Source organism: Oncorhynchus tshawytscha, linkage group LG33 (assembly GCF_018296145.1).
Source record: "Oncorhynchus tshawytscha isolate Ot180627B linkage group LG33, Otsh_v2.0, whole genome shotgun sequence".
Classification (NCBI taxonomy): domain Eukaryota; kingdom Metazoa; phylum Chordata; class Actinopteri; order Salmoniformes; family Salmonidae; genus Oncorhynchus; species Oncorhynchus tshawytscha.
The window spans coordinates 3,909,407-3,931,744 of NC_056461.1; the positions used below are offsets into that span (position 1 = coordinate 3,909,407).

At 45.7% G+C, this 22,338-nt stretch overlaps 1 protein-coding gene across 3 annotated transcripts in view; it reads left to right on the top strand.

The window, feature by feature from the left end:
- The first annotated feature begins 216 nt into the window (after positions 1–216).
- The window catches only part of LOC112230770 (metal transporter CNNM3), a 29,119-nt gene continuing 6,997 nt past the window's right edge, over positions 217–22,338 (top strand). Inside the window, exons 1-12 of one of the 3 annotated variants that reach the window (XM_042311213.1) lie at positions 218–962; positions 1,256–1,450; positions 2,056–2,195; positions 2,501–2,677; positions 2,997–3,154; positions 3,336–3,479; positions 5,525–5,683; positions 6,501–6,670; positions 8,281–8,377; positions 18,862–18,992; positions 19,084–19,213; positions 21,359–21,427. In XM_042311213.1, the coding sequence (XP_042167147.1) occupies positions 249–962; positions 1,256–1,450; positions 2,056–2,195; positions 2,501–2,677; positions 2,997–3,154; positions 3,336–3,479; positions 5,525–5,683; positions 6,501–6,670; positions 8,281–8,377; positions 18,862–18,992; positions 19,084–19,213; positions 21,359–21,408 (2,265 nt within the window). In that variant the 5' untranslated portion in view covers positions 218–248 and the 3' untranslated portion in view covers positions 21,409–21,427. Of the gene's footprint in view, positions 963–1,255; positions 1,451–2,055; positions 2,196–2,500; positions 2,678–2,996; positions 3,155–3,335; positions 3,480–5,524; positions 5,684–6,500; positions 6,671–8,280; positions 8,378–8,476; positions 9,528–18,861; positions 18,993–19,083; positions 19,214–21,358; positions 21,428–22,338 lie in introns of those variants that run through there. The other 2 variants (XM_042311212.1, XM_042311214.1) reach the window with 2 other exon arrangements.

Consider the following 22,338-nt stretch of genomic DNA (forward strand, 5'->3'; position numbering starts at 1 on the left):
CAGCCATGGACTCTCATTGGTTAATTTCTGAGAAGGTGGGTTTAGTTTGCGAGGAAAGTGCCGCCATTGTGGCTCTGACCGAGAGCAGCGGATGACACTAAACCAATGTCCTTTCTCCCCAAAATGGCGTCAAATGGGAGCCAGTTGTTCTCTGAGCGCTGTGTGGCTCGCAGAGCCTCCGTGGGCGGGCAGCTGCGAGAGGGAAGCAGTCACATGATTCGCGCAGAGCCCAGCTGCCCAATTCCAATATGGTGGCCAGCTTGGCAGACCTACGGTTCTTGTTGATGATATTGTTGCTCTGCGGGAGGATCGGGGACGGCGCCTGCAGCCAGCAAGCCCCGCGCGTTCTGGGGTTGCGACTGGAGGACCCAGAAGGCCGGGTGTATATGAAGGAGAGGATCATCTCTGCGCCGCAAGGGGCCAGTTTCAAGCTCCGGCTGTTCGGCTCGGATCTGAATGGTACCTGGCCGTGGGTTGCGTTCGCTGGGGCTAGACTGGGAGAGGCCGGGGCGGTGGGGGATGCAGCCGACCCGTGTGGGCAGGAGACCCGCCGTGACACCTCCGCCTTCCAGGTCACCGGGGAGGTCACGGCGGACGAGGAGTACAGCGGGCTGATAGAGGTAAAGGTGCGGGACAAGAGCATTATGTCTCTCGCTGCAGGGGATGATGCCAACCCGACCTACCACCTGTGTGTGCTGAAGAGCGGGAGTTGGGTGTCAGTGGGACCGGACAGGCTGCGGATCAACAACGAAAATGGTCTCCCAGCGGACTACATCCCTCCGTGGGGTGTGGCGGTGCTGATTGTGCTGCTGATCCTGGTGTGTGGGGTGCTGAGGACTGTGAACCTCAGCCTGCTGTGGCTGGACCCTCTGGAGCTCTATGTCCTGCACAGCTGCGGCTCTGAGGAAGACAAACGGGCCGCCAAGCGCCTCGAGCCCATCCGGAGAAGGGGCAACTTCCTGGTGGGTCCCTAGTGTACACACACACACACACACAGTTAAACACCAGGATTTGGGGGGTCTCCAACTTTCACCAGTCCTGTAGAGCCAGGGTTCTGGGTATGCATGCAGGCTTTTGTTCCATCCCAGCACTAACACACCTGTTTCAGATAATCAGCTGGTGTCTAGATTGGAACAAAAGCCTGCATGCATACCCAGTAGCTCTCCAGGACCGGAGACCCCTGCACTACCCTCAAGAATATTCAGATGTATGACATCTCTCTGGCTCCACACTATCTCTCCACTCTCGGTTCTAGGTGTGTTCCCTGCTTTTCCTGTGCGCTCTGGGCCATTCGGTTCTAGGTGTGCTGCTCTACCGGGCCGTGGGTTCCGTAGCGCCCGCCGTCTTCACCAGTGGGTTCCTCATCTTCCTGGTGTCAGAGCTGGTTCCACACATAGTGTGTTCCGGCTACGGCTTCCAGCTGGCCCCAGGCCTCACCTGGCTGGCACAGGTCTGTATGTGGACATTTGTAAAAAGCCAGGTTTATGTTCATTGGGCACCAACCAGAAGGAAACAGACAGGGAGGGACTACCTTTTTGTTTTCCATTTGAAGGCCTATTCTGTTGCATGCCCTTAATGCAGTGGTTCTCCTACCTTTCCTTGGGGACCCCTAGCCGTTACATGTATTTTATCAGTTCCAGACTTAGCACACCTGATTCAACTTGTCAACTCAGCCAAGCCTTTGGTCGTGTTCCTCCGCTCAGACGTGGCCGACACATGTGGATCTTACAACTCCTGGATAGGTGTTTTACGTATCAGCTAACCACATCATGTGTTATAGCAATCTAGTGCCCGACGGCACAGTCAGTGGCGTGGCACTGGACCGTTGGTTCATGCGTGTCTGAGCAGGGGAACACGTCTCTTGACTAGGTGACTGAGGTGAGCTACTTCAGGGCTACAACATGTCTGGGGATCCCTGAGGAGAGGTGTGAGAACCACTGCCCTAATGAACACAGCCTCTGGTTGGACGGGTGGCTTCTAGGATCCTTTATCATGCTTTTTCTTAATACAATATCATTGAACAGGCTCCTCCTTCCTCCTTTCTCTAACTACCAGGTGTGTATGGTGCTGACGTGCCCACTGTCGTGCCCACTGGGCCTGGTGCTGGATCTGGCACTGAGGCGTGACATCAGCACCTGCGGCGTGAGGGAGAGGGCCATGGAGATGATACGCACCAATGTCAACGACCCCTACAGGTACCTGACACACACACACACACACACACACATACAGATGTCCGTGTGTGTTGTGTTCATGGGTGGCACACACTGCTCTATGAATAGGGTGGCCAACGGGTGCAGGCTTTTGTTCCAGCCTATCATTAACCTGATCAGGTTGGTGAGTGCTGGGCTGTAACAAAAGCTTTTACTCTCCTAGCTCTCTAGCGCTGTACTTCTCCTTCCTCTGGGTGTTTTGAGCCTTTGTAAAGTTCTTTTGAAGGTCCTGTATATGGTATCCATGTAATCCATCCATTGTCATCGTTGTTGTGATTCCATTGCAGTGAGTTTGTGAAGGAGGAGTTTAGCCGTGGTGCGCTGCGCAGTAAGACCGTGGAGGACATCCTGACTCCGCTCAAGGACTGTTTCATGCTGTCTTCCACCGCTGTGCTGGACTTCTCCACCATGTCCGAGATCATGCAGAGTGGATACACACGTGTCCCAATCTACGAAGAGGAGAGGTGGGAAGATCTGACACACACTTAAAGGGCCACACACACACCAATGACTGGTTCTATGAATGGACAAAGCTATCGATCACGTGACACACATCTCGTGTAGCATAAGCAATAATGGTTGCCATTGGTGTAAAAATATATATATATTTACACAGATTGACCATGAAGATTGCCATTTGTCCATTCACTATAATGGGGGATCCCGTTTCCTGCTTAAATGCGGACAGCCTTGAACTTCTGTGTTTTCAATGGGGGGCATTCTCCACTGATGCACACACTCATGCAGTCACACACTAACAGGTATCTAATGTAATTTACCCAGGTCCAACATCGTGGAGATACTGTACGTGAAGGACCTGGCTCTGGTCGACCCTGATGACTGTACTCCCATGACAACTATCACCAAGTTCTACAACCACCCTCTGCACTTTGTCTTCAACGACACCAAACTGGACGCCATGCTGGAGGAGTTCAAGAAAGGTGAGACTGTGCATGCTTCCGTGCACGTGTGGTGATAGGTTTAGAAAAATAGCCAATAAAGTCAGTCATTTCTTTAATGCGACCTACGTAGGCCTGCCTTGTGAACAGCCAAAGTTGTGATCTGCTTATGAATTCACCTTTGATGGGCCCAGCTCTCCTGACCTTTTACCCCTCTCTCCAGGAAACTCAGCCCTGGCCATCGTTCAGAAGGTGAACAACGAGGGGGAGGGGGACCCCTTCTACGAGGTGCTGGGATTGGTCACCTTGGAGGACGTCATCGAGGAGATCATCAAATCAGAGATCCTGGATGAGTCTGACGGATACAGTAAGACGAATAGATTTTGTGTGTGAGAATTAAGAGAATGTAAGAGTGTGTGTATGGGAATGAATGAGATACAGAGAGCGTATGTGTTTGTGTAATGGGTTACTGGGTAAGAGGACAGCATTTTGTATTTAGTATGAATGCTAGAATTTCCTTCTGTCTTCCTACAATTTATATCTGTCCTCCTGTCCCCTAACCCCTCTCCCTGCCTCCCTCCCTCCCTCCTGTCCCCTTCCCTCCCTCCCTCTTGTCCCCTAACCTCTCTCCCTCCCTCCTGTCCCCTTCCCTCCCTCCCTCCTGTCCCCTAACCCCTCCCTCCCTCCCTCCCTCCCTCCCTCCCTCCCTCCCTCCCTCCCTCCCTCCCTCCCTCCCTCCCTCCCTCCCTCCCTCCCTCCCTCCCTCCCTCCCTCCCTCCTGTCCCTAACCCCCTCCCTCCCTCCCTCCCTCCTGTCCCCTCCCTCCCTCCTGTCCCCTAACCCCTCTCCCTCCATCCCTCCCTCCTGTCCCCTAACCCCCTCCCTCCTGTCCCCTCCCTCCCTCCCTCCCTCCCTCCCTCCCTCCTGTCCCCTCCCCCCTCCCTCCCTCCCTCCCTCCTGTCCCCTAACCCCTCTCCCTCCCTCCTGTCCTCTAACCCCTCTCCCTCCCTCCCTTACACCTGTCCCCTAACCCCTCTCCTTCCCTCCCTCCTGTCCCCTTCCCTCCCTCCCTCCTGTCCCCTTCCCTCCCTCCCTCCTGTCCCCTTCCCTCCCTCCCTCCTGTCCCCTAACCCCTCTCCCTCCCTCCCTCCTGTCCCCTAACCTCCCTCCTGTCCCCTAACCCCCCTCCCTCCCTCCCTCCCTCCCTCCCTCCCTCCCTCCCTCCCTCCCTCCCTCCCTCCCTCCCTCCCTCCCTCCCTCCCTCCCTCCCTCCCTCCTGTCCCCCCCCCCTCCCTCCCTCCCTCCTGTCCCCTAACCCCCTCCTGTCCCCTAACCCCTCCCCTCCCTCCCTCCTGTCCCTCCCTCCCTCCCTCCCTCCCTCCCTCCCTCCCTCCTCCCTCCCTCCCTCCCTCCCTCCCTCCCTCCCTCCCTCCCTCCCTCCCTCCCTCCCTCCCTCCCTCCTGTCCCCTAACCCCTCCCTCCCTCCCCTCCCTCCCTCCCTCCTGTCCCCTAACCCCTCCCTCCCTCCCTCCTGTCCCCTAACCCCTCCCTGCCTCCCTCCCTCCTGTCCCCTAACCCCTCCCCTCCCTCCTGTCCCTAACCCCTCTCCCTCCCTCCCTCCCTCCCTCCCTCCCTGCCTCCCTCCCTCCCTCCTCTCCCCCCTCCCTACACCTGTCCCCTAACCCCCTCCCTCCCTCCCTCCCTCCCTCCCCCCTCCCTCCCTCCCTCCCTAACCCCTCCCTCCCTCCCTCCTGTCCCTAACCCCTCCCTCCCTCCTGTCCTCTAACCCCTCTCCCTCCTCCTGTCCTCTAACCCCTCTCCCTCCCTCCTGTCCCCTAACCCCTCTCCCTCCCTCCTGTCCTCTAACCCCTCTCCCTCCCTCCTGTCCCCTAACCCCTCTCCCTTCCTCCTGTCCTCTAACCCCTCTCCCTTCCTCCTGTCCTCTAACCCCTCTCCCTCCCTCCTGTCCTCTAACCCCTCTCCCTCCCTCCTGTCCTCTAACCCCTCTCCCTCCCTCCTGTCCTCTAACCCCTCTCCCTCCCTCCTGTCCTCTAACCCCTCTCCCTCCCTCCTGTCCTCTAACCCCTCTCCCTTCCTCCTGTCCTCTAACCCCTCTCCCTTCCTCCTGTCCTCTAACCCCTCTCCCTTCCTCCTGTCATCTAACCCCTCTCCCTTCCTCCTGTCCTCTAACCCCTCCCTCCCTTCCTCCTGTCCTCTAACCCCTCTCCCTTCCCTCCTGTCCTCTAACCCCTCTCCCTTCCTCCTGTCCTCTAACCCCTCTCCCTTCCTCCTGTCCTCTAACCCCTCTCCCTTCCTCCTGTCATCTAACCCCTCTCCCTCCCTCCTGTCCTCTAACCCCTCTCCCTCCCTCCTGTCCTCTAACCCCTCTCCCTCCACCCTGTCTTTCTGTAGTCGACATGAAGGTGAAGCGTCCTCTGGCCCCTCTGGAGATTTCCCTGGAGCCTCGCAGCGTCCACGAAGAATTCTCTCTGTTCAAACTTCCCGAGGGTGAACCCAAGATCCGCACCTCTCCCCAGCTACTGCTGGCCACACACCGCTTCCTGTCCAGAGGTGGGAGTACATGTGTGTCCATGCTTAAGAAAGACTCCTTAAAATGAGTAAATGAGTAAATGAAATGAGACACCCACACTTCTCATGTATCCATCCTGTTATGACCCTAACCTTCCCACTCAGTCAGTGGTTTACCAGGACCGTGACAGTTTAACTTTCACTGGGGTCGGGTTTAGTTCTACTTATCATTGGAATTGGAATGTGATACAAAACCAGGCAACTGTGTGCTTTAGGACCATGCGGACACCTCCAAACGGTCGGGTAGGCTATTTGGAGTGTTTATCTGACTGGTAAAAAATGATTAAATAATGTCCCCTCACTTCTAAAACCAAAGTTGCGCCCCTGTTAACACCACTAGTAATGATCTAATAGAAGTCAATGGAAACACAAGCTAAATACTCACAGTGGAAAATATGCAGGAATGGATATTCAACAGGCATAGTTAATCTGTGTGTGTTGTAGGACGTAGACTTTGGATGTGGGTCTCTGTTGTTTCTGTCCTCTTCAGCTGCTTGACATGGAGCCATCTTAAGCCCATAAGGTTTGGACTTAAAACAGAACAGAATGTAGAATCACATTACAATTGATGAAACCATAGGTCCGGGATCGCCAAACCTGCTCCTGGATAGTTGCGAGGTGTACAGGCTTTTGCCCCAGCCCTACACAAATGTATTGGGTAACGAAAGCAACACAGACCTGTGTATTTGGCAACACGCTTGTGCAAAGCAATGACAATGTGTGTTTCTTGGAAAGGTCCTAAGAAGATGCTGTTCCAGTGTGTGTGTGTCCTCTCCTGTAACTGTGTGTCTCCTCACAGAGGTAGAACACTTCAGCCTGGCCCGTGTGTCAGAGAAGGTGTTGTTCCACCTGCTGCGTCACCCCAGTGTCAACCAGGAAGTCCACTTTGACCCCTCCAACCGCCTGAGCGCAGACCACTACCTTTACACACGCAACCACCCCGTAGACTACTTCATACTGCTACTACAGGTCAGTGTGTGTGTGTGACCACTACCTCTACACACACAACCACCCCGTAGACTACTTCATACTGCTATTACAGGTCTGTGTGTGTGTGTGTGTGTGTGTGTGTGTGACCACTACCTCTACACACACAACCACCCTGTAGACTACTTCATACTGCTACTACAGGTCAGTGTGTGTGTGACCACTACCTTTACACACGCAACCACCCCGTAGACTACTTCATACTGCTACTACAGGTCAGTGTGTGTGTGTGTGTGTGTGTGTGTGTGTGTGTGTGACCACTACCTCTACACACACAACCACCCTGTAGACTACTTCATACTGCTACTACAGGTCAGTGTGTGTGTGACCACTACCTCTACACACACAACCACCCTGTAGACTACTTCATACTGCTACTACAGGTCAGTGTGTGTGTGTGTGTGACCACTACCTCTACACACACAACCACCCTGTAGACTACTTCATACTGCTACTACAGGTCAGTGTGTGTGTGACCACTACCTCTACACACACAACCACCCCGTAGACTACTTCATACTGCTACTACAGGTCAGTGTGTGTGTGACCACTACCTCTACACACACAACCACCCCGTAGACTACTTCATACTGCTACTACAGGTCAGTGTGTGTGTGACCACTACCTCTACACACACAACCACCCTGTAGACTACTTCATACTGCTACTACAGGTCACTGCTACTACAGGTCAGTGTGTGTGTGTGACCAGGTCTACCTCTACACACACAACCACCCCGTAGACTACTTCATACTGCTACTACAGGTCAGTGTGTGTGTGACCACTACCTCTACACACACAACCACCCTGTAGACTACTTCATACTGACTACTTCATACTGCTACTACAGGTCAGTGTGTGTGTGACCACTACCTCTACACACACAACCACCCTGTAGACTACTTCATACTGCTACTACAGGTCAGTGTGTGTGTGACCACTACCTCTACACACACAACCACCCCAGGTCAGTAGACTACTTCATACTGCTACTACAGGTCAGTGTGTGTGTGACCACTACCTCTACACACACAACCACCCTGTAGACTACTTCATACTGCTACTACAGGTCAGTGTGTGTGTGACCACTACCTCTACACACACAACCACCCCGTAGACTACTTCATACTGCTACTACAGGTCAGTGTGTGTGTGACCACTACCTCTACACACACAACCACCCCGTAGACTACTTCATACTGCTACTACAGGTCAGTGTGTGTGTGACCACTACCTCTACACACACAACCACCCCGTAGACTACTTCATACTGCTACTACAGGTCAGTGTGTGTGTGACCACTACCTCTACACACACAACCACCCCGTAGACTACTTCATACTGCTACTACAGGTCAGTGTGTGTGTGTGTGTGTGTGTGTGTGTGTGTGTGACCACTACCTTTACACACGCAACCACCCCGTAGACTACTTCATACTGCTACTACAGGTCAGTGTGTGTTACTACAACCACCGTGTGACTACTTGTGTGTTGGTACATGCATGTGTTTTACTGTAACTATGTGTGTGTTACTACAGACGTGTGTATTGTGTGTTGGCACATGCATGTGTTTTACTGTAACTATCTCTGTAGGGCCGTGTGGAGGTGGAGATCGGTAAAGAGGGCTTGAAGTTTGAGAACGGAGCATTCACATACTACGGTGTGTCTGCACTCACATTGCCAACCTCCGGTAAGCCACAGTACTGCAGCACACACACACATACCTCACTACCATTACCTGGGTCGAGCTCATTTATTATCATTTCACTTTCATCTTTATTTAATACAGATTTTTCTCATTGAGAGAAAATCTCTTTTTCAAGCGAGACCTGGTCCAACAGCAGCAGGGGGAACAACGTTTCAGAAAAAAACAACATTGAACAAAACGATAGACACACGTTCAGTACAACAATGACATGTTATGTAAAGAAACAGCTGTCCTAAAGACAATTGCACTCTTCTATGATATTTAAATCGACCAAGTGTGTTTAAACTCCACCAAAGTGACCTTTTTAAATGTTCAGGAGAGAATTCCAGGACCACGGAGCTGAGTAACTAACACTATTTCTACCATGACCTGTTCTAATTCTTGGTATTGTTAAAAGCTAATGAGATTGGGATTGTAATTGATATTTATTTACTGACCTCATTATTATTATTTTTAACAGAGCGAAAGTGGCATTTTACCCAGTATGGCCTCCTAAATCAGTGTAGACCATTGTTTAAGCCTACGCAAAGGTGCCGTAGAGATCACAATGATGTGTTAGATGTTTTTGATTGGTAATGAACCTGAGGGCTGCATGAGATACTGAATCAAGTGCTCTCAGGGTAGTGGCTGAGGCCTATATACAATCTAAAACTGCCAGCAACGTACATCGTACCAGCTCCTTCCTGGCCTCCAGAGAAAAACAAGCCTGATGCCGGTAATAAAAACCTATTTTCAGCTTGAGCTTCCTTATCAAGTTCTCCACGTGAACAGTGAAGCCCAGCTTGTCATCCACCCACACTCCTAAATATTTGTACACTTTGACTTGCTCTATAGTATGTCCGTACAATGTAGCAATGACATGATTAATAGCGTGCCTGGCATTTGAAAATACAGTGCATTTTGTTTTACCCAAATTCATAACCAGTGTCAAATCATACAGATTCTGTTGTATGGCGTTAAATGCTCTTTGGGCATTTTCAAAAGCTGAAGATGAACTGCTACAACTTGAATAAAGAAGAGTATCATCTGTATAAAAATGAACATCCGCTGTTTCAATATGATCCCCAATGTTGTTGATATACAAAATGAACAACAGTGGGCCCAAAATAGAACCTTGCGGAGCACCTCAGATTTACAACCATCCACCATTCACATTGGGGTACGATTTAAAATAAATATATAATATAAATATAAGATAAAACTAACCCTTCAATGTTGCTGAAACAGTGCTTGGCCAGACCTAAAACCTGATTGCATTCTATTTAAGATGTTTTAATGGAGGTAGGCCTTTTTTTGCCTACAAACCTAACATGGACTCCAGTACCTTAGAAAGTACAGACAATTTTGATATCAACCGATAGTTGTCTAGTATCCTTGCTCAAGGATCTCCACCTTACAGGCGAGGCAGTACAAAAGCCAGATTTCAGTAACTTCAGGATTTCCTGAACATCAAGCGTGAGGTTAAAAATACCACGTTAAGTCGTACAGGGGAGCGATGATGTCTGCAGCTAGGTGTAGGAGGTCTAGATCATCAGGGCTATGGGGATTTCTTTAAAAATTAATATCTTTCAGGGCTTTGTACTTCTGAAACAGAGATGGATGAGATGGAAAACCTGGCGAAGGAGTGCACAGGGGTGTCGGGTAAATTACAGGGGCTCTTTTTAGACCTGTAACCTTTTCAAATAAACTGCCTGCATCTAGAAATGTTTGATTTAAGGCTTTCAGTATAGAGGTTCTCTCAGTTACAATCTGTGTCTACCAACAATTGTTTAGGAAGCTGTGTATCTTTTTTTGCACTCCAAACCTTTCACTACATGCAAACATTTGGAGTGAAGGCCTCCTGGGTGGTGAAAGTGGTTAAGGGCGCTGTTCTGCATATAGCTGTGCCACCAGAGACTCTGGGTTCGTTTCAGGCTCTGTCGTGGAGATTTTCAACTGGCTGCACCAGGGAATGTCCGTGGGGCGACGTATAAGGTTGGCTTAAAACGTCGTCCGGGTTAGGGAGGGCAATTGGCAAAGGGGTATCAGTATCTCAATGCATTCTTCACCATGACATTTTAAGTATTGCATTTAGCAGTGTGTTGACCTCAATCAACCTGATATCCTTGTCTCAACACGCACCAGCGACTCCTGTGGCGGGCCGGACGCAGTGCGCGCTAACCAAGGTTGCCAGGTGCACGGTGTTTCCTCCGACACATTGGTGCGGCTGGCTTCCGGGTTGGATGCGCGCTGTGTTAAGAAGCAGTGCGGCTTGGTTGGGTTGTGTATCGGAGGACGCATGACGTTCAACCTTCGTCTCTCCCGAGCCCGTACAGGAGTTGTAGCGATGAGACAAGATAGTAGCTACTAAAAAAACAACAATTGGATACCACGAAATTGGGGAGAAAAAGGGGTAAACATTTTTTTAAATCATAATAATTTGTAGTGGTTATTTAAATTATCCAAAGTAGATTTCAGGTAGTGGTCTGCTTTCAGTTTTCGGGTCATAGCCACACCCAGATTTCGGGTCATAGCCACACCCAGATTTCGGGTCATAGCCACACCCAGATTTCAAAGACGTTTAAAAGCCATCCAATCATCTGCTGAACCAGACCCTCTTGCTTTAACCCACATAGCATTTAGTTCCCTTATGATTTTAGTAAGTTCATCAGTAAACCAAAGGTTCTCTCTGACCTTAATCCTTTAAAGGGGCCTATTTGCATACATCCTGGAATGCGTTGTGGAAGTAAGAAACGGATAATTCAACATCGGGGATTCATTCAATTAAATTCCATTCAATGCTAAATATATCATGTAAAAAAAAAAAACTTGAATATCAAACTGCTTTCAGTTTATCGTAATGACACGTGGAGATTGCTTAGGAATCTTACCATCTTTCACACAGGCACAGTGATCACTAATGTCATTTGCAAAAATAACAGAAGCATTAAAACGATGAGGAGTATTGGTTAAGATCAAATCAATCAAAGAGGATTTCAGGGGATACTTTATTTTCAACCATTAGTGTTGACAATCTGAGTGAGATTGTAAGTATTGCATAGCATTTTGATTTTGTATTTATTATGGATCCCCATTAGTTCCTGCCAAGGCAGCAACTACTCTTCCTGGGGTTTATTATGGATCCCCATTAGTTCATGTCAAGGTAGCAGCTACTCTTCCTGGGGTTTATTATGGATCCCCATTAGTTCCTGTCAAGGCAGCAGCTACTCTTCCTGGGGTTTATTATGGATCCCCATTAGTTCCTGCCTTGGCAGCAGCTACTCTTCCTGGGGTTTATTATGGATCCCTATTAGTTCCTCCCAAGGCAGCAGCTACTCTTCCTGGGGTTTATTATGGATCCCCATTACTTCCTGCCAAGTCAGCAGCTACTCTTCCTGGGGTTTATTATGGATCCCCATTAGTTCCTGCCAAGGCAGCAGCTACTCTTCCTGGGGTTTATTAAGGATCCCCATTAGTTCTTGCCAAGGCAGCAGCTACTCTTCCTGGGGTCTGAACACATTAAGGCACTTACATTACATATAAAACATTACATCATATAACATTATTACACCACTACATATCTACAATACAAAATATATAATACCACCATACAACAATATCACAATGTATGCATGTATCTGTATGTGTCCCATTAACTTTCTCATCACAGATCAGTATCTCAATGCATTCTTCACCTACATTTCTATACATTTAGCAGTGTGTTGACCTCAATCAACCTGATACCCCAAAATAAACCATTTTAGACCCGTCTAAATCAATTACAGGCACAGCTGACCAACCACACCCCTTTTCCCGGCACTCAATCTTCTTCCGTTTCTTCGTTGTCTTCTCCAGAGAGCTTCACAGTTCAAAGTGGATGGCCCATGATAATGTCCCAATGTCTAAGGAATAATCACATTTTCTCTGACTGTCTGACCTGAGCCCTACCACTAATGCCTATTATGTCTTGTCCATTTGCCAACCAGTATTACAAGCAACATGAGAGACGTTTTGGATCTGATCTCTCTCCATGCTCACTCCACGTGGACTCCTGTCGCACTCCCAAGAGAGAAAAGCAGTTGATATCTTGGATTGGATGCTGTGTACAGGTTGCTGGCTCGGACTCAGGTCTCTCGATAGAAATGGTGCAGGACAGGGCCGTATTGAACTTTCTTCAGCCGGTTAGGGGGTTTTGAGGTCCACGCCGTTTGGTCAAATTGTCCCTTACATGCATCTAGATACCATCTGTAGTCCCCTTCGACGAGAGAGAGGACAGATCAGAACAACAGTGCATTAGGCATTTCCGGTTCAAGAAATCCAGACAAATTCAAGAAACCAAACAAAATATTTTCTGTACAACAAATTATTACTACTACCAATATTCTCAATGCAAAGTTGTAAGACAAATGTCAAAGAAAATAGATGGTTTCAATAATGTTGAAACCATTTTTCAACTTGGCTTATACTCCCCTATCACACTGTCGACCTCATCGCCGTCACAGGATCAGGAATTTAGGGAGTAATCTCGATCATTCAGCAGACCCAATCTGGTGAGATTTGTATAGAAACAAACAACACAACAATCCACTCCTTCAGACATCACTCGGTGCACTGCTACATATCACTCAATGCACTGCTACATATCACTCAATGCACTGCTACATATCACTCAATGCACTGCTACATATCACTCGGTGTCAAATGGGGGAATTACCAGTCCTCTGAGGGGTTTTGGATTGAAGTTTACGCACATGACTCCCAAAGTGATTAATGTGTAAAAACAACACTGCAAATCAAATTATAATTACTACCTTTAACTCCATAAAAAAAAAAAATGTACCCATAAGCTCATAGTAAAATAGACTAGAGCCAGGTCTATCCTTCTCTCGTGGTCCGAATCACACAACTATTAACTAAAACTACATAATTATCAGTCTTACAAATTTCCTTCAAATCAGTATTACATATGACCTTTAAATCATCACCCAACGTCTCTCGGGCGTTTCAGTGAGGATGATCAAACAACACTAGAAAGTCAGGACAGAGATCAAATCTCATTCAAACCCTTCAAATAAGTGTTTATTTCTCTATTCGATCAATTATTTAAAAACAGTTTCATATCCCAGATTACAGTAAGTGTATGCAGTACATTCCTTATAAAAGAATTCACAAGTTCAATTAACTCGGAACATAAAAACTTTAAAAATTAAATGTGTGTGCCCCTTTAAGATAACTTGGCTAGAACCTGTGAAAAACCCACTAAAACCAAATGAAATGGACCACTCACAATAAATCACACAAAGCATTAAAAACACTAACAAATATTCATAATGTAAGGTAAAAACAAACTATTTGCCAGGACTTATTTAATGTGTGAGCTCCCGTAACATACATACTGTAGTGGACTTCCTTCAGAAAAAAATCCTACTCAAAACACATCAGATAATAGTGTTCCGTTAACCTCTCTAGGGTATGTGGGACGCTAGCTTCCAATCTGGCCAACATCCAGTGAGATTGCAGAGCACCAAATTCAAATACAGAAATGCTCATTATAAAAATTCAGAAAACAAAGCATATTTTACATAGGATTAAAGATTAACTTCTTGTGAATCTAACCACGGTGTCAGATTTCAAAAATGCTTTATGGCGAAAGCATACCTTACGATTATTTGAGAACATAGCCCAGTTGACAAATTATTACAAACATTAACCAGCCAAGCAGAACTGTTACGAAACTCAGAAATAGAGAGAAAATTCATCGCTGGCCTTTTGATCTTCATATGGTTGCACTCAGAAGACATTCATTTACTCAATAAATGTTCCTTTTGTTCGATAGTCGAAGTCTCTATATATCCAAAAACCTCCATTTGGTTCGCGTTTTCTTCAGGCTCAAACGCAGGCAAAACAGGCAGACACAATTTGGATTTTGTATCTGTAAAGTTCATAGAAACATGTCAAACAATGTTTAAATTCAATCCTCAGGTTGTTTTTAGCCTAAATGATCTATAATATTTCAACCGGACAATAACATTGTCAATATAAAAGGTAAACAAGAAATGCACTCTCTCAGGGTTGCGCATGAAAAAGCTATGTGACACGTCAGGGTCCACTCATTCAGACTAGTCTTACTCCCTCATTTATAAGAATACAAGCCTGAAACTATTTCTAAAGACTGTTGACATCAGGTGGAAGGCATAGGAACTGCAAATTGAGTCCTAAGTCAATGGTAATGGCATTGAATAAAAAAACTACAAAAACCCCCCCCAAAAAACTTCCTGAAATCAGTTCTGTTAAACTCAGACACTATTTTAACAGTTTTGGAAACTTTAGAGTGTTTTCTATCCAAATCTACCAGTTATATGCATATCATATATTCTGGGCCTGAGTAGCAGACCTTTTAATTTGGGCATGCTTTTCATCCAAAATTCTGAATGCTGCCCCCTACCCTAGAGAAGTTAAGTGGAATAGACACCTTATGGTAAACAATCAAAGAGCCCCTTTCTGGTAATCTTATAATTTTAACCTGTTGAATTAATTTTGTAAAAATATAAAACCTCTTATAACAAATCTAGGACCTACAAAAAGTTGGTGCTGTCAGCAGCTCAATATTAAAACATTCACTTGAAATACTTGCCACTGTTCCACGTAATGGAAACAGATGATTATTTAAAATGACATTACCTTCCTGCTCCAATTCACTGCTGTTACCCAAACTCTAAAACCGAGCAACAATAATCAGAAACTGTCAAAGAACATTTCTCATACTTCCAAATGTCCCAATGCTTCCCTTACAGCCCTTACAGCCCGCTCGCTTTCAACCGCATCCATTTTTCAATCGCAAGGCTCAATAATCTAACCTAGTATTGAAACCTCGGCTTCTTCAAATTACTAAAATATGGCATTATTAGGTGCTATCCAAAAAAACACTAATAACATATACCACTCACGTCCTGTCAACACATCAATCCCCTTTATCAATGTCACTGTCACCCATCGTAAGGTTTAGAAAATAAAATAAACCAAAACATGATTATTCTCTCCTTACTAGAAGGCAGTGTTTACGTTGTGGTCTATCCCAACAATATTAATCTATATTTGTAACCTCTGCTTCACACTTATTAAATGTCTATGATTTTAAGATGTAATGAGCCAAAAGTATAAAATACAGCAGCCAATTCTTCAGGAAAAGACACATTTCGATGGGCTCAGCCTCTTACTACCCACAACTTCGATCCATTGCTGTTGTAGCCTTGTTTTATCATGATCACTGCTCTATCGCAATTGCCTATCCGCTATTATTAGAATGCATTAGATTTAGGTAACCGTCCCTTCTGATTAGGCTACGGGTAATAAAACAGGCACTTGCAATTGTTGACAAGCATATATTCAGTTCATGATTCAGTGATTCAAATACGACCCCATTCTTAGAAGGCAACACACAAAATTACTACCTCGAAATAGCCCCTCTATTCATGTTGACTAAATTATCCTTTCAATTTGATCCTAACAAGCTGCTAAAACGTTCAGTTTACATCTTATAATGAACACTTGTTGCTATATCTAAGAAAAACTTGGCAATAGTTGAATTGCAATCAAACCCAGATTTGAGTCAGTAAGATAGAACCTATGCCTATTGAAATGACAAGTAAATCCCACAAATAACCCAATTATAATGCTGTGGGATTTTTTAAAATCAGCTTATTATACACATTTCCATGTATAACATAGGAAATCTTAGGTCCTCATGTTAAGCATTCCATGTGCATTTTCAACAACTCCATCGCCATAATCCCAGCAGAACCCAAGAAAAAATGATACACTTGCCGCTACTGTTCTAAAATAGCATTCCGTGTTCTATGATGGGCGGAACCCCAAGATAATGCTACATATCGAAACGTATTATCCAAATCAGCTTATTATACACATTTCTATATCATATTATCCAAACTTCAAATGAACACTTATTTCCACACTCTCACAACTCTCATATCACACTCACAAACATAGGACACACAGGGGGATGAGACAGACGAGGAAAAACCGGTTAGCGCTGTTTTTAGATTTCAAACCCTGTCTATATGAACAGGGAAACCTGTCCATTATCAAAATATTGCCTAATTAGTGGTCCCAAAACGGGGTGTTGTATCCACCCGGGGATATTGACTACTGTGGCATAGATTATTTTATGTCTATCCAAATCTGAAAATCTACCTACAGAGTACCCATGTCTCCTATCTAACAATGTAACACGGTCCCAAAAATCCAATCCAAGTACCAGGAATATCAAAACACTCGCAATAACATCTAACGATAGCAAGGGCATACTTGTTTACCTCATTTATCAAAACATTCCATGTTATAATTTGAACTTCACCAAGCCAGATGCCCTCGTAAGGCGTCACCTGCACTCTAGTCCCTCGTTCAATGAGCTTCACCAAGCCGAGTTCTCTCGCAAGTCCACTCGCGCTCTAGTTCCTCGCTCTACACATTACCCTCACCGGTCCTGATCAACCCAGTACCACGGACCTGGACTTTTGGTTACCCGCAACTGGCTAATTTAACAATTATGTCCGAGGATAACTCACTTAAGAACACTCTTATCAACTCAACTCAGTCCTGCTAGTTACCTCAGCTGTGACCCTCTTAAGGAAGACCTCGCTCTGAGGATACCCTCAACAGGGGCTTCTTATTTTTACATTTTCATCACTTATTGATAGATTGTCGAAGCCTACCTCTCTCAGTACTAATTTTGGTATCTGGCATCCACCCGCGTCCACTTCCTCACAGATCTTAGGCAGGTCCAGCTGCTCTATCACGAGTGCGTTTTCCCTGAGATCCCAATTTCGGATCCCCTGTGCACAGTTTTCAGATCTTCAGGAGCGGTCAACAGGAAGTTGCAGATCTTCTCCTCGTTGCCAAAAATGTGGTGGAAATTCATGTATACTGAGAGAGACTTTGTCATTTCTTCAAACAATCATCTTAATTTAACATCGATTTAGTTGCAATAATGGAGCTGGTCGACCACACATTCCGTAGTGTGTGTTGCCGACAGCTGAACCTTTTAATGAAAAAACTGATCTTATCAAGGAGACCCAAAAATGCTTAGTCATGGCTGGTTAACCAATCCTGATTCAGATCACCCATCAAAAATGCTTAGTCATGGCTGGTTAACCAATCCTGATTCAGATCACCCATCAAAAATGCTTAGTCATGGCTGGTTAACCAATCCTGATTCAGATCACCCATCAAAAATGCTTAGTCGTGGCTGGTTAACCAATCCTGATTCAGATCACCCATCAAAAATGCTTAGTCGTGGCTGGTTAACCAATCCTGATTCAGATCACCCATCAAAAATGCTTAGTCGTGGCTGGTTAACCAATCCTGATTCAGATCACCCATCAAAAATGCTTAGTCGTGGCTGGTTAACCAATCCTGATTCAGATCACCCATCAAAAATGCTTAGTCATGGCTGGTTAACCAATCCTGATTCAGATCACCCATCAAGACAAACTCAGAGTCGACATGCTGTGATAACAGTTCTAAAAATACAATCCAGAGAGCCAACAGTAGCAGATGGAGGTCAAAACAACAAGATACAACAATATTTAAAGATAAGCCGAGGTTTAGGTTCAAAGACAAATATTCAAATTGCTTAGTTTTAATAACAGAAGTCAGAACGACCGCTGAGAAATTGCCTTTCACGTATTCAGCAACACCACCACCCTTAGATTTACCATCTACATGAAAAACATTGTAACCATTTATACCAATATTTATGTCTGTAAATATATATGTTTTTTACCCAGTTTCAGAAAGCATAAATACGTCAGGTTTTAATCCATATATTCACAAAAACATACTTCGGCAGAATACCTCTTACATTCATATGCAGAAACTTCAGGCCACTCTGACTACTTAATTTGGCAGGGGTAAAAATGTCAGGACCTGATTTAGATTGCACATTTCCAGACCATAGAATCAGCAAGATGATTACAAGTCTAGCTTGGGTTTGGATTTACAGACTGCACTTGAACGACAATCCACATCCTTTAACGTCACATAGGGGTCTCAACGGAATAAAAAAATGATTCATGTTTCACAATGGAAAACAATAATGAGTTTTTTTTGGGGGGGGTACATTTTCTTCCGTTTCATGCCTAATGAACACAGCCCTCTGATGTATCACACCACAACATTCGCTAGCTAGGGCTTTTATCTTGAGTTCCAGGCTACCAGTGTTGCATTCTATTGTTTTTGATATTTGATTACATAACGCAAAGTTAGTGTCATATGAGTCTGTATTTCAATGTGGTGGCACAGTTTGACAAGGGAAGCACAAAATGAGCTGACACAGGTGTTGTGTCCCTTGAGATTCCTGTGAACTTCAGTGCAACACCCGTGTGTGTGTGTGTGTGTGTGTGTGTGTGTGTGTGTGTGTGTGTGCGTGCGTGCGCACGTTTGTTTGATGCACTTGTATGTGTGTCCAGTGCACCAGTCTCCAGTGTCGACCCAGCGTCGTTCTCCCAGGGATCCGTTTGAGTTGGGAGATGCCACCAGCTCGTCCAGCTACTGTCCTGACTACACCGTCCGTGCCCTCACTGACCTGCAGCTCATACGGGTGAGGGTGTGTCTGTGTTAGAATACTTGTGTGAGGGTGAGTGTCGTGTGTATGTGTGTGTGTCAGACTCACAGTGCCCTCCCTCTGCCAGGTGACTCGCATGCAGTACCTGAATGCTCTAATGGCGTCACGTGTTGGCCAGAGCCCAGACCCTTCTGAAATCAAGATCCTGCCCAACAGCCAGACCAAGCTGCTCAACGAGAGGAACATCACCACGCACGGTAGGTCACATAGACGTACAATTGAAGTCGGAAGGTTACATTTAAACTCAGTCTTTCACAGTTCCTGACATTTAGTCTTCGTACAAATGCCCTGTTTTAGGTCTGTTAGGATCACCACTTTATTTTAATAATGTGAAATGTCAGAATAATAGTAGAGTGATTTATTTCAGCTTTTATTTCTTTCATCAAATTCCCAATGGGTCATAAGTTTACATACACTCAATTAGTATTTGGTAGCATTGCCTTTAAATTGTTGAACTTGGGTCAAATGTTTCAGGTAGCCTTCCACAAGCTTCCCACAATAAGTTGGGTGAATTTTGGCCGATTCCTCCTGACAGAGCTGGTGTAACTGAGTCAGGTTTGAAGGTCTCCTTGCTCACACATGCTTTTTCAGTTCTGCCCACAAATGTTCTATAGGATTGAGGTCAGGGCTTTGTGATGGCCACTCCAATACCTTGACTTTATTGTCCTTCAGCCATTTTGCCACAACTTTTGAAGTATGCTTGTGGTCATTGTCCATTTGGAAGACCCATTTGCAACCAAGCTTTAACTTCCTGACTGATGTCTTGAGATGTTGATTCAATAAATCCACATCATTTTCCTGCCTCATGATGCCATTTATTTTGTGAAGTGCACCAGACCCTCCTGCAGCAAAACAACCCCACAACATGATGCTGCCACCCCCGTGCTTCACGGTTGGGATGGTGTTCTTCGGCTTGCAAGCCTCCCCATTTTTCCTCCAAACATAACGATGGTCATTATGGCCAAACAGTTCTATTTTTGTTTCATCAGACCAGAGGACATTTCTCCAAAAAGTACAATCTTTGTCCCCATATACAGTTGCAAACTCTGGCTTTTTTATGGCGGTTTTGGAACAGTGGCTTCTTCCTTGCTGAGTGGCCTTTCAGGTATATGTCGATATATGACTCGTTTTACTGCGGATATAGATACTTTTGTACCTGTTACCTCCAGCATCTTCACAAGGTCCTTTGCTGTTGTTCTGGGATTGATTTGCACATTTCGCACCAAAGTACTTTCATTACTAGGAGACAGAACGCTTCTCCTTTCTGAGCGGTATGACGGCTGCGTGGTCCCATGGTGTTTATACTTGCATACTATTGTTTGTACAGATGAACATAGAACCTTCAGGCGTTTGGGAATTTCTCCCAAGGATGAACTAGACTTGTGGAGGTCTACATTTTTTTCTGATGTCTTGGCTGATTTCTTTTGATTTTCCCATGATGTCAAGCAAAGAGGCACTGAGTTTGTAGGTTGAAATACATCCACAGGTACACCTCCAATTGACTCAAATGATGTCAATTAGCCTATCAGAAGCTTCTAAAGCCATGACATCATTTTTTGGAATTTTCCAAGCTGTTTAAAGGCACAGTCAACTTAATTGTTGTGAACTTCTGACCCACTGGAATTGTGACACAGTGAATTATAAGTGAAATAATCTGTCTATAAACAATTGTTGGAAAAATAACTTGTGTCATGCACAAAGTAGATGTCCTAACCGACTGGCCAAAACTATAGTTTGTTAACAAGAGATTTGTGGAGTGGTTGAAAAATGAGTTTTAATCACTCCAACCTAAGTGTATGTAAACTTCCGACTTCAACTGTACATACATACTGTACACCACACACACACACCTTCCCAGACCCCCATATACCAACACCATAGGCTAGAATGATGACATACAAAAGAAGATTGAAGTATGATAATATTTGTTGTTACGTATCTCATGTATAACCTTTACTGTGTACACTCTTTGGGTGAACTAAGACTTCTCTCTTTTTTTCTCTTCCTTTTCTCCTCTGGCCACTCCCCTGTCCTCTGGCCACTCCCCTGTCCTCTGTCCTTTCCTCTGGCCACTCCCCTGTCCTTTCCTCTGGCCACTCCCCTGTCCTTTCCTCTGGCCACTCCCCTGTCCTTTCCTCTGGCCACTCCCCTGTCCTTTCCTCTGGCCACTCCCCTGTCCTTTCCTCTGGCCACTCCCCTGTCCTTTCCTCTGGCCACTCCCCTGTCCTTTCCTCTGGCCACTCCCCTGTCCTTTCCTCTGGCCACTCCCCTGTCCTTTCCTCTGGCCACTCCCCTGTCCTTTCCTCTGGCCACTCCCCTGTCCTTTCCTCTGGCCACTCCAGAGTTCCCTGAAAACTTTTCTTTCTTTGACAACATTGACAACTACTGTTAGTGTTTTCTGTGTGCATGAGGTAAGAGTCATGAGCTGTGTTCGAATACTCATACTAACCGTACTATTTGTGGCGGAAATTGAGTATGTAGTATGCTTGTTGGTCATAGTATGGATATAGTTAGTATGCTTATTGGTCATAGTATGGATATACAGTGCCTTGCAAAAGTATTCGGCCCCCTTGAACTTTGCGACCTTTTGCCACATTTCAGGCTTCAAACATAAAGATATAAAACTGTATTTTTTTTGTGAAGAATCAACAACAAGTGGGACACAATCATGAAGTGGAACGACATTTATTGGATATTTCAAACTTTTTTAACAAATCAAAAACTGAAAAATTGGGCGTGCAAAATTATTCAGCCCCCTTAAGTTAATACTTTGTAGCGCCACCTTTTGCTGCGATTACAGCTGTAAGTCGCTTGGGGTATGTCTCTATCAGTTTTGCACATCGAGAGACTGAAATTTTTTCCCATTCCTCCTTGCAAAACAGCTCGAGCTCAGTGAGGTTGGATGGAGACCATTTGTGAACAGCAGTTTTCAGTTCTTTCCACATTCTCGATTGGATTCAGGTCTGGACTTTGACTTGGCCATTCTAACACCTGGATATGTTTATTTTTGAACCTTTCCATTGTAGATTTTGCTTTATGTTTTGGATCATTGTCTTGTTGGAAGACAAATCTCCGTCCCAATCTCAGGTCTTTTGCAGACTCCATCAGGTTTTCTTCCAGAATGGTCCTGTATTTGGCTCCATCCATCTTCCCATCAATTTTAACCATCTTCCCTGTCCCTGCTGAAGAAAAGCAGGCCCAAACCATGATGCTGCCACCACCATGTTTGACAGTGGGGATGGTGTGTTCAGGGTCATGAGCTGTGTTGCTTTTACGCCAAACATAACGTTTTGCATTGTTGCCAAAAAGTTCAATTTTGGTT